At 46.9% G+C, this 12,724-nt stretch overlaps 1 protein-coding gene across 1 annotated transcript; it reads left to right on the top strand.

Annotated features, from left to right (window-relative positions):
- Positions 1 to 306: 306 nt before the first annotated feature.
- On the top strand, positions 307 to 11,071 carry LOC119813715 (group 10 secretory phospholipase A2). Its single transcript, XM_038329126.1, has 4 exons — positions 307 to 367; positions 2,919 to 3,069; positions 4,414 to 4,520; positions 10,889 to 11,071. Exons 1-4 carry the CDS (start codon positions 307 to 309, stop codon positions 11,029 to 11,031), a joined length of 462 nt encoding a protein of 153 aa, XP_038185054.1. The 3' UTR covers positions 11,032 to 11,071.
- Positions 11,072 to 12,724: the final 1,653 nt, after the last annotated feature.

The raw sequence follows: 12,724 nt of genomic DNA, 5'->3' as shown, positions 1-12,724 counted from the left end.
GTAAATTAGCATTGCCCGAACTCTTTAAAATCAACACAGCACCTTACTCCATGGAGGCATCCCCCAGCTTGACCCCTTTGGCCTTAGCACTCCGTTTGGTGACTGGATGCCTTTTGGGGACCAATCTGCAAAAGTCAGGGATAGACACTCCCCAAGGCTCCAGATGACCACTCCTGTTTAACTCCGCCCCACGGAGAAAAGTGAGGTAGGGGGCGGGGTTGGAGGTGAGGGTCGGCAGGATTGGTGAGTATCCTAGCCCTTCTGGTCATCCCCCACCTGTCACCCTCCTACGTGTACCGGCCAACGATGCTGCTGCTACTGCTTCTGCTGCTGTTCCTGCTTGGACCCGGACCCCGACTCAGCGAGGGTGAGTGAGGTCTGGCTTCCTCCAGCCTAGGTCAGATTCTATACCTTCTCATTTTTTTTTCTCACAGCCCCCAACTCAACAGGTTCTTTCAACACCCAGAGCCTTAAAATCACTAGTTCTTTCTTCAGAAGCCCACGCAGGCTTCCCAGATGCTCAGGAGTCCTGTCTCTGAGTCCTTCCAGGGCCCTGCACTCAGGCATCCATTCAGGAATTCAGGGGTGGGTGGGTATGAGAGTCCTCCCTCCGCAATCCCCACAGTCACTGCAGTCCTCTCCAGCAGCCTGGAGCTCCCAACCCCTGGTCCTGAGCCCTCTGAACTGGCAATCACTTCTCTTGCCTGTGGGGTCCGAGGTAAGACTTCCAGGCAGGACCCTTTGGGTGGAAGGATCAAAGACAGAATTTAGACTTCTGTGGGTGGGTAAGGAAACCCCCTTTAGAGAGGCTTCTCTTGTTGACTCTCTAATCTGGGGGTATAGTAAGACATGCAGGTACAGGGCCAGCCCTGGCCTTACCTGTGTACTGAGGTGCAGGTGTGAAGCTTTGGTTCCAGACAAACATCGCCCAGATCAACATTGCAGATGCCACAGTTGCTCCAAGCAGCACCCGCTGGGTAAAGCAGCTCAGGGGTACCCAGGACGACCAACACTGGGTGTATACCAGCATGGAGTCTGTGGATCCTGGTACTGCCAGTGGAGGCTGCCCACAGGTAGACAGAGCAAACAGACCCTAGCCTGACCTGCCCCACCTATGTTGGCACAAAGGGAGTGTTTTCTCTGGTTCCAAACCCGGTGCTGCTGACTGTCCCTCATCCAGACCCTTCATGGGCTGTTCCAGCCTCTGTGATAGCAGAACGGTTAAGAGGAGCTGTGCAGATGGTTTCAGGGAACAGTTGGGAGCAGCTAGGCTAGGAGTGTCTCACCTGGTCTTGGTGGTTCCGGAGGTCAGCAAAGCTTTCCTGGAAGCCTTTCTGTGTGCCAAGGTGTCCAGAGCTGTGTGAGTCAGAGGCCTTTTCTGGAAGGGCACCCAAGCTAGAGGGGCACTCCCATGACAGGCACAGCATGGGCCACTTGTAGAGTGGGGCTGTGGTGAGCTGGCTGACCAGCAGGCAGGAGCAGGAGTAGAATGGGCCTGACTAGAGGGATCGATGGCTCTGGAGAGGTCAGAAGGCTTGGGACTTGGGGTACAGTGGAGCTGAGAGCTTTACCCCAAATCCATGGGACCCATGGAAGGCTCAGAGCAATTGGAAGAGGACAGGCTTATCATCCAAAAAGGAAAGTGTGGCCTAGGCTGGCTTCAACTCCTATCTAGCCAAGTACAACCTCCACTTCTGATCTTCCTGCCTCCACCTTGAAGTGCTGGGGATTACAGGCATAGGCTACCATGTCTTCTTTATGCGATGCTGGGATGGAACCCAGCTTATGCCAGATGAGCACTCTATCACCCGAGTTAGAACCCCAGTTTCTCTAAACTCAGTTTTCTTCTGGTCTGAGCCACCTTGAGAACCCCCTCCCAGTCTCTAGTGTGGTACTTGAGAGAAAACATAATTGGATTTAAGTCCAGCGCGGAGCCTTTAAATAAGTCATTATGATGGGAACATGTTCTAAGTGACAGATGAGAGGCACAGCAGCCCAGGGCCAGGCTACACTGTCTCCCATCCTGGAATTGGGTAGGAGAGGAGGGGTGGGCGCAAACACTCAGCAAGCAGACTTGGAGTTTGGTCCTGCTCTGCTGCCAGGGTCCCCCAGGCTTGCCATTCTGTAGTCCTCCTTCCTTGCTCTCACTCCACACAGACGAAGACACACCAGTGTGTGAGCTGGAGCCTTAGCTCCAGGCTGTGGGCTGTGGGAGCGCGGAGGCCACTTTCCCAAGTCAATCTCCCATCACCAGGGTTTCCTAGCATACCTGTTGAGTGCTACCAGAGGTGCACCAGAACCCAGAGAAATGGCTGGACTCAGGCTAAGGAAGGAAGCTGACCTTGAGGTGAAAATTAAAGTTGATAAATAGAGTCCTAAGCCGGAGTCCTGGGCAAGAATAGAGAAGCTCAGAGACTTGGAATCCCAGTGAGCTCTCTTTTGTGTAAGGATGCTGCTATTCGGTTATCTCTCATGACAAACACGCGCTAGAACAACCAGCAGGATAACTATTTCCCACCCAGCTCACAGTCTGATTGCATCTGAAGCTGACGGGCAGAGCAGTGAGAACAGGAAGAGACCAGCTCATGCAGAGGCCTGGTAGTGTGATCTCTCCTGTACAATGGGCTACAGCTCATCCTTCCACTCACACTGTCTTAAAGGTCTGGGCTGGAGTTGAGTTTGTAATGGGCAGGGTACTGTGCCTAATGTTATTCTGAGAGTTGGTGCCACTTTATCCTGCACTGTGCAAACAAGAAAATTAAAGCACAGAGAGAGCTGTGATTTGTCCAAGGGCACACACCTAGAGAGTGGGATCAGACCCAGACAAGTGGAAACACCTAAGTCCTTCTTAGGCTAGTGCCTTTCACTGTGGATAGGGAACTCTGACCTTGAACTTATGAACGCTGTTTACCCCTCAGCAACCAGAAGGTCACATTTGTACAAGCGTGGGATCCTGGAACTGGCAGGGACCTTGGATTGTGTTGGTCCTCGATCACCGATGGCCTACGTGAACTATGGCTGTTATTGTGGCCTGGGTGGCCATGGAGAGCCACGTGATGCCATTGACTGGTGAGTGTCCACTGGGGCCCAAAGTACAAGATCCCCCAACTCTTAGGGAAGCTAAGGCCTAAAAGGAAAAACCCCAAACTGAAGTCAGGTTTGACCCAGGAAGATCCCAGAATCTAGCACTACCCTACATACAGAGGATTTCCTGGGTTCTGGGATCAGTTGGGGGACATCTTGGTACCAGCTAACCTTTGCCCTGGCTGTGTGCTGATGACATCATCTGGCATTCATAACCATAATCATCCAGTAACATAAAGCTAGATGACTGTATAGCCTGCAGATCTCTGAGAATCTTTAACAATCCATTTCACAGATACGGAAACCAAGCTACAGAACTGTTAAATTGCTTATCTGGGCCAGCACAGAGCAGAGGGTATACTCTGTGAAAGGCCTGTTCCATGCAAACTGAGAGCCAAGCTCTTTCTCGGACATTCTAGCTCTGCTCAGGAAGAAGCACGGTGCTCATTTCCACTTGGTACTGCAGGCCCCTGTGTTCCCAGAGACTCAGACACGAGCCCATTGCCACAAAGCTAACTAACCAACCACTCAGTGTAGAGTGCAGCTACCTCCTCCCTAGCTGGAGAGAGAAACATTGCAAGTTGCCCCTGAAGCTTGGGTGCATCTGATGACAGCTATGAATCCCTAAACTCTGGCTGTCTGGGTTCCCACACCATCTTCAGAGGTGTCTCTGCAATTCCCACATCCAGGAAGCCTCCCCTGAAGCTTAGCTGAGGCTGTCACCTCCTCTGGACCTCCAGGTCCCTTCTGGCTGTTAGGTAGCTGATCTGCCTCTTTCAGCACATTGGAGAGCAGGGTTGGAGCTGAGTGTTGACAGGTGCAAAGGCAGATGTTTACTGAAGCTCTATCACATGGCAGGCTAGCTGGTTCTGGAGGACACTGTGAGGAAAGGCAATGACAGGGTTCCACAGAGTTCCAGTCTTTTGGACAAATGGTATGAGGTTTATAGGATTAACCTGCTTGGAGGGAGGAGAAATGGTGTTTATGACAGGGTGTGATCCTAGCCTGAGAGAGAAGGAGGCATGACCACTTCTGGGTAGAATCTGGTGCCTGGGGCCAAGATGCCATTGGGGCGTCCAGAAAAAAGGCGCAACCTGGACCCAGGAAGGAAGGGAAGCTCAGAGTTACAAGGAGGCAGGTGGGAGAAGGCCCAGGTAAGGAGTAAGGCTGGTAGACTTCTTCCCCAGGACTGGTACTATTAGGGGCAGCATGTCCATTGCAGGACACTTGCTCCTTGAGGATCTTTGCTAGCCCAGCCCTGCTCAGGTGGGAAGGCCGAGAGAGTTCCCTCTTTCATTCACCTATTGGTCTGCCTGTTCTGTACCCCAGGTGCTGCCAGCATCATGACTGCTGCTACTCTCGAGCTCAGGAAGCTGGCTGCAGTCCCAAAATAGACCGCTATGTGTGGAAATGCATTGACCACCGCATCCAGTGTGGTGAGTGCCCCTGGGCATCCTGAAAGATCCAAATGGCTTCTGTGCTCTCATAGTAAGGTATCACTGCTTCCAGCTCTCCATAGACCACATAGTATTACCTAAGAAGTGACTTTTCACACTTGAAACACACACGCACATATTTCTCCATTGTCTGGACAAAAAGAAGGAAAGAAAAGACACTTAGAGTCCATCAGGAGGGGACTGGTAGACATGCTCATGATGTATCCAAACCGTAGAATATCTCTGACCTGAGGAAGGATGACATTTGAGGGCCTGTCTAAAACAACAGTAACAACAAAACTAAACCAAACAAACAAACAAAAAGAAACTTCAATAAAAAACATGGACTGTGGAGCTGGTGAGACTACATAACTGTCCTTTTGTCCCTGGTGCTGAGGACAGAACCCAGGCCTTCCTTGATTGGTGCTCTACAACTGGCTGAGGCGCTTCCTTTCCCCTGCTTCAGCCTGCCAGCGGTTAGCAGCGGTTAGGATTACACACGAGCTCCAGCTAGGGGGAAGTGAGGTGTGTACCTTAAGGCACTGGGCCATCAGGAGGGCACCAGCACTGGGCTCAGTGGTGTCCTTCCATTTATAGTTTTCTTTCAGATGTGTAACCATACAGACAGACTGTGGGTGGGGACAGAGTTGGGCTCTGAGATCCAGTTCTCCGAAGAGCTGCAATCGAAGCAGGCACCAGGCTTCTCCCTGTTCTTTTCTATTTTTGACAGCACTAGGGATTAGATCTGAGCCTCAAACATGCTCTCCACTGAGCCACACAGCCCTAATTCCCTCCTTTTTCTTTTTTTGTTTTTTCGAGACAGGGTTTCTTTGTGTATCCTTGGCTGACCTGGAACTTGCTCTGTAGACCAGGCTGGCCTCAAACTCACAGAGCTCCAGCTGCCTCTGCCTCCTGAGAGCTGGGATTAAAGGTGTGCGCCACCATTGCCTGGTTCCTTTTTTCTTTTAAATGAGAATAAACACAATACAAATTTCACTTCTTTAAATAATAGTTATTATTATTTCAGTTATGATGTGTCTATGTGTGGGTGTTTGTGTCTGCACGCAGTGCTCACATTGGACTTCCCAGAAGCTAGAGCCACTCGATATGAGTCTAGGAGCCAAGCTTAAGTCCTTGGAAAAACAGGAGGTTCTCTGAACCACTGAACCATCTCTCCAGTCCCAAATTTCATTGCTTTAGCTGGGCTGCGGAGGCAGGTAGTTCAGAATGTTAAGGCCCTGGATTCCATGACCACACTGAAAAAATTATCATTTTTTTAAAAGAAATTTTATTTTTAATTCTTCAGCTTCTAATTTCATCATGTCTCCCTCCCTCCCAACTCTCTAATTTCATGTCTCCCTCCCTCCCTCCCTCCCAACTCTCTAATTTCATCATGTCTTCCCTCCTCCCAACTCTCTAATTTCATCATGTCTCCCTCCCTCCCTCACAACTCTCTCATGGACTCCCACACCTTGCTCTCAGGACGCACACAGTGGAAGGAGAAAACTGACTCTAGCGAGTTGACCCCTGACCTCCTCTGTGTTCACACCCAAACATGAGTTCAAAATGAATATAATAAGGATCTAGTTTTTGTTTAGCCTTGTGATTTTTCTTGTTCTCTTTTCTTCTTTCTTTCCTTCCTTTCTTATTCTTTTTAATTTTTGGTTGTTTTTGTTGCTGGTTTTTTTTTTTTTTTTTTTTGGTTTTTCGAGACAGGGTTTCTTCTGTAGCTTTGGAGCCTGTCCTGGAACTAGCTCTTGTAGCCCAGGTTGTCCTCGAACTCACAGAGTTCGCCTGCCTCTGCCTCCTGAGTGCTGGGATTAAAGGCACACACCACCACTGCCCAGCTTCATTTAATTTTTTTCTACTAAATCATCAGCACTATGTTTTCACGTGCTTCTTGAATGTTTTTGTATCATTTGGAGCCATGCTCATTTGAGAACTTCACACAGGTCTCAGACAGTCCATATATCCAGAAATAACAGGGTTGGCCCATCTACCTAAAGCTGAACCACAGGAGGATTTCTAGTGGTTAGGTAAAAGCCAGCATTCCTCAGGAACTTGTAAAACAGGTTTTCTGTCCACCAAAAGTAGTCACTTCTCTCGCCTCTGGTAGCTATCAGTACATCAAAGCCCTTGTTAGCTTCCAGGCTTCTACAGCCCCTATTCACAAGCACCTATCTAGCATCCCGGCCCTTCTCACCTCTTCACCTTCCCTAAACTCCTAGGCTGCTTCACCTTCTCTCCTAGCAGTTACTCATCTCCTTCTACCCCCTCCATTCTCTCTCTTCTATTTTCCACTGTTTTTTCTTTTGCTATCTCCATTTTTTCTCCTGCTCTCACCTTCCTCGCAGACAAACCTAGCCATGTCCAGGTTTGTTGTTTTTAAACTATCTTCTCTGGACTCTTATTCCAGATGCTTCTGGATATTTTCTTTCTCTTATCCACAATTTCAAAAACCTTCCCCCAATGGAGCAGTTATTTTGGCAGTTTCTTTACTGCATCCCCTTGTGTACAACTTTCAATAGGATTGTCTTTTTTTTAATATTTTAAATTCTCAACCCTTCTTGTGGTTGCTGCTTCTGTTCTGTGGGTTGTTCTCCTTTTCATGGTAACAGCAAAACATTTTTCATTTTGCTGATGCTATAATGATCTGCTCTGTCCCTTTAAGAGACAAGCCAGCACCGTCCCCCCCCCCCCCACCACCACCCAGGCAAGCTGATCTTCAGCTTCCAGCCTGAGTCTTTTCCTTTTCCATCTCCCTCTTGAAGAAGCAGCTTCTGTCTCTCCCCACTTCTCTCTCTCTCTCTCTCTCTCTCTCTCTCTCTCTCTCTCTCTCTCTCTCTCTCTCTCTCTCTCTCTCTCTCTCTCTCTCTCCTCTTCTCCCCTTCTCCTCTAGAACCCACTAAATATCCAACCTCACTCTACATGACTTGCCTATCCATGTCTCTATCTCTCACCTGCAGTGTGGCTCCCTGCTTGCTGAGAATTGAACTCAGGACCTCTGGAAGAGCAGCTCTTAACCACTGAGCCATCTTGAACCAGGCCTAAAATAATTATTTTAAACAGTAAAGTTAATCGCTGTGGAAACATTACATCCCTCTGTCCATGCTTAGTACATGCAAGGCAAGCACTGTACTACAACCGAACTATGTCTTGTTCATTTTGTGTTGGGGAAACTGAGGCCCAGGGTAAGAAGTGACCTGTCCCTGAACTACTAGCATGGGCAAAGAGGTGAAGTAAGACTTTGTGGGGAAATGGATCTCATAGCTTTCCTACCCTCCCCTTCAATGGCATGCTATCCTCAGTTACTGCCTGCGTGGGCATGGTGACCATGAAATGTCACCACTATGTCTGCTGTTGGTCTGTGTTTGTTTTCAGAGCTCTTTCCCCTGAGTCACACAGAAAGATCCAAGGTACCTGTTAAACGTTTTCAACAAAAATATTCTGTTATTCTGTTGAGATATTCTGAACATAGTTGTTTATTTGATTATAAGTTTGGCCCATTTTCCATTTATGGGCCTGACAAACATATTTAAAATTTTTCAGCCTATGATAATATTTACTAGCAGGCTTTAATTAATTTATTTATTTTCTTTTTCTTTTTTTCTTTGGTTTTTTGAGACAGGGTTTCTCTGTGTAACCCTGCTGTCCTGAGAACTCACTCTGTAAACCAGGCTGGCTTTGAACTCACAGCAATCCCCTGCTTCTGCCTCCCGAGCCGGGGTTAAAGGTGTGCGCCACCATTGTTTGGCTCAGGTTTTAAGTCTAACAAACCCATGGGAGCTATTTTCTTTTTCCTTTAAACATTATTTATTTTTGAGATAATTGTTTCACAGCATAGCACAGCCTGACTGGCCTTGAGCTTTCCAAACTTCTATCTCGGGTCTGGATTGCTGGGGTTACACGTGTGCACCAGTGGCCCGGCTCTTGGATTTATCTCAACAGTGAGATTCCTCTGGATCTCAGGCCACGGAGAGAGGAATCTGTCCTACTTTTGAAAGCCTTTCTTGCCCAGGAGAAGACTTTTCCTAGGCTGGAATCCTGGGTGACTCCTTCCCAGGTCTGTGACCTTGGCTATGGAATCCCGTTGAGCCTCATGTTTGTGGTCAGTGAAAAGGGATAGTAAGACCTAACTGTGGGCTGGCAGGATGTCTCGGGGGCTAAATGTGCTGGCCTCCCAGCCAGACAACCTGAGTTTAATTCTCAGAACCCACATGGTGAGCGGGAAGAACTGATTTCTGTAAGTTGTCCCGTGACCTCCACGATCACCCTGTGACACATATGCACACACATACAAAAATAAATAAATAAATAAATAATAAAACAATTTCAGAAATGAGAAATTTGGAAAGAAAAGCTGTTGGTTTCTATGAGCACTGGGAATAATATAGGGATCCAGTTTATTCTCTCAACATTGTCTCTCCTGCTCTTTCCTCTCTCTTTTGTGACTGCGAATGCACACACCATAGCGTGTGTCTCAAAGGACACTTGCAGGAGTCAGTTCTCCTCTTCCACGTGTGGCTCCCGGAAGTCAGGCTCAGGTTGTCAGGCTTGGGAGCCAGCGCCTCTACTGGTAGAGCCTTTTTGCTAGCCTCTATATGCTTAAAAAAAAAGATTTTATTTTTATATGTATAGGTGTTTTGCTTCCATGTATTGCTGTGCCTGGTGCCCACAGACGTCAGAAGAGGGCTTCAGATACTGAGACAGAGTTAGAGACTTGTGAAGCAATGGGTACTGGGAATCAAACCCAGGTCCTTTGTTAGAACAAGTGCTCTTAACCTCTGCGCCATCCCTCTGGCCCCCATCTGAAGTGCCATCTGTTATAACATGGACACAGTAAACCTGAGACCATGAAGCAGAGTGACAGGAAGCAGGTGACCCCTTTGTCTGCAACAGTAAATCTCTGCAGACAGAAGAGATGGGACGAGGAGTGACTGTTAAAGGTCACAGAGTTTCTCTTGGGGTGATGGAAATATGGAATTTAAATACTAACATTGTGAATGTTCTCAATTTAACTAATTTGTTTAATTAATCACTTAACACCTAGTTAGTTAATACGTTCTCTTTTTTCCACATGTGCATTGGTATTTTGCCTGCATGTATGTTTGAGTGAAGGTATCCGATTCCCTAGAACTGGAGTTACAGACAGTTGTGAGCTGTCATGTGGGTGCTGAGAGTTGAGCCTGGGTGCTGGGAACTTACGTGGGTCCTTTAGAAAAGAAGCAAGTCGGGGGCTGGAGAGATGGCTCAGAAGTTAAAAGCACTGCCTGTTCTTCCAAAGGTCCTGAGTTCAATTCCCAGCAACCACATGGTGGCTCACAACCATCTGTAATGGGATCTGGTGTCCTCTTCTGGTCTGCAGGCATATACACAGACAGAATATTGTATACATAATAAATAAATAAATATTAAAAAACAGAAAAGCAGCAAGTGCTCTAAATTGTTGAGCCATCTCTCCAGTCTTAGCTTTTATTTATTAATTTTGCTTTTCAAGACAGGGTTTCTTTATGTAACCGCTCTGGCTGTCCTATAGCTAGCTCTATAGACTAGGCTGGCCTTGAACTCAGAGATTCACCTACCTCTGCCTCCCTTGTGCTAGAATTAAAGGCAAGTGCCACTACCACCCAGCTAATTTTTAATTTTTGAGTCAGGGTCTCATGCAGGCCAGCCTGGCTTCAAATTTACTAGGTAGTCAAGGATCTCCTTGACCTTCAGCTCTTTCTGCCTCCACCTCCCAAGTGCTGGGACTACGGGAGTGTGCTACCATGCCAGTTTCAGTCCTGGAGATAGAGCCTAGAGTGTTGTGTGCTAAGCAGGCATACTGCCAGCTCAGGGCACCCCCAGCCCTGGGATGGAATGTGTAACAGCCTATCTCACCCTGGATGTGTGATAGTCATACAAAGTAAAGAATGATCTTGTTCTATTTACTTACATTTTACTTTTTTGGTTGGTGGTAGGAACAGAACCCAGGGCTTCATTCAAACTTGGCAAGTAGTCTACCAATTAGCTATGCCCTCAGCAGTGCTCCTGTTTGACATAAAGGTCAGACAAGGTCACAGAGCTAAGAGCAGGAACTGCAAATCCAGGCCTGATAGTTGCCAGGCAGTCAGTCTTATTTGAAAGGATTCCTAAGTGAAACAGGGTAATATTGACACAGAAGAGGAGCCAGAAGCTTGTCCATTTGACAAGCTAAGTTCCTTTCTTGTAGAAGCTGGCTGTCATTGGCCTCCTGGAGTGGTCTTGTCCATGGAGGGCTACTGCAAAGCTATAAGGTATCACAAAAGCGTTCTGCCTCCAACTTTACTGACTTACCTGGCATTTATTCTCGGTGTCTGCTCTAACCTCAGTTTCCCTACTTCTTCCAGGACCCGCAGAGAACAAATGCCAACAAGTCCTGTGCAAGTGTGATGAGGAGCTCGCATACTGCCTCGCTGGGACAGAGTACCACCTGAAATACCTCTTCTACCCCTCGCTTTTATGTGGAAAGGACTCACCCAAGTGCCACTGACAGGCTGGTCTTGAAATGTTCGTTTGCCCACGGAAATGAAGTTCACTTTCAGTAATGAACAACGGCATTCAACTTCTGCAGGAGGTAGTGGAAGCCAAGTGATAAAGCCTCATGTTTGCTTTCTTCCTCCATTCAGGAACTCGGGAGTGTAAGCCTGTGGAGCTGTAGTTTGGTAAGAGCTGAAAGTCTTGGTCTGTTTCATACAACTCCCACTGTGCTGGGCTGGGATTAGTTTTGATGCTCAACTTTTATGAAGCAGTGTGCTATCTTCTAATCACTGTTGATGGCTGGTGATCAAGAGGGGATGAGCTCCTGCTTGAGGCTTGGCTGTAATAAGATTGTTACTGTAATAAAAATATTACAGTATTTCCTAAAAGCTGGGTATGGTGGCACACACCTGCAGTATTCTGTTGGAGGCTGCAGATAGAAGGTCATCTGAGCCCAGGAGTCTGACAGAAGAACCTGTTTCTAAAAGAAAAATAAAACCATTTCCTGGGTTGGTGGCACCATTGTGTTAAGGCATTTGTACGGCATGTCAGAGATTCTGAGTTTGATTTCCAACATCTCAAGAAAAAATTCAAAGAAAATGTAGAGCAAGCTATAAAGTCTAAAAAGTGAAATCACAGGCCGGAAGAATGCTTAGTAGTTCACAGTACTTCCTGCTAGTTCAGAGGACCTGAGTTTGGCTCCCAGCATGCATACTGTTTAGCTCAACTGTTTTAACTGTGGCTCCAGAGAATCTGACACATGTGGCTTCTGCAGGTACCTGCCCTCACATTCTCTCTCTCTCACACACAGACTAATTAAAAATATATTTTTTTTAAAGACAGCATTCCAAACCTTTGGAATGCAAGATGGGAGCTTTTGCTCTCTGCCTGCTTACCCTCACTCAAGATGGCAAAGTCCATTTCTTCGCTGCCTTTAGAGCATACTTCCTTGGGATTCCGGTGTCTACTGAAGATCAATCAAGACACTCAACCTCAATGACTGAGCAACTAACTACTGGGTTCTTGGACTGTCCACACATAGAGTTATTGTGTAGAAATCATTCCAATAAATCCCTTTCTATACACAGAATTCTGTTCCTCTAGAGAACCCTGAATAATACAGATTTTGGTACCAGAAGAGGTTCTAGAGCAACAGAAGTATAAGATGAATCTTTGAGATTCTGGAACAGACTTCAATTCGCCAGCACCTACAGCTCCTGTCGCCTTTCCTGCTACTGAAGCCTTTCCTGGGAACTCAGAGTACTGAAAGCCCATGCTGTGAACTGTATTACAAACTTAAGGAGAGAAATGCATTTAGTTTTCCTGATTTACCAGTTGTGAGCAGCAGTGGAATTGGTGGTGACCCTGTAAGAGCTGCCCTTTTTCCTATCGTGATCCTAACTATCTAAGAGTATGGGAGATCTTTCCATTTTCAGGTGTCTTCCTCATTCCTTCAAAGACTTAAGTTCTTGTCATATAGGTCTTTCACTTCTTTGGTTAGAAGTACCCCAAGATATTTTATATTATTTGTGGCTACTGTGAAGGGTGATGTTTTTCTGATTTCTTTCTTAGCCCGTTTATCATTTGTATAAAGGACGGTTACTGATTCTTTTTTTTCTTTTCTCTTTTTAAATGTTATGATTTTTATTTAGACCTTTGCGCCTTTATAAGATATATTTCATTTGCCTATTGATTTTTATCGTGGT

This window comes from Arvicola amphibius, chromosome 4 (assembly GCF_903992535.2).
Source record: "Arvicola amphibius chromosome 4, mArvAmp1.2, whole genome shotgun sequence".
NCBI lineage: Eukaryota > Metazoa > Chordata > Mammalia > Rodentia > Cricetidae > Arvicola > Arvicola amphibius.
The sequence above is the reverse complement of the archived record's forward strand: the minus strand, read 5'-3'. Positions and strand labels throughout refer to the sequence as shown.

Coding starts and splice junctions, on each gene's coding strand:
- LOC119813715 (XM_038329126.1), top strand. CDS start 307: ATGCTGCTGCTACTGCTTCTGCTGCTGTTCCTGCTTGGACCCGGACCC. Junction 368..2,918: donor CGGACCCCGACTCAGCGAGG/GTGAGTGAGGTC, acceptor TTTACCCCTCAG/CAACCAGAAGGTCACATTTG. Junction 4,521..10,888: donor TGACCACCGCATCCAGTGTG/GTGAGTGCCCCT, acceptor TACTTCTTCCAG/GACCCGCAGAGAACAAATGC.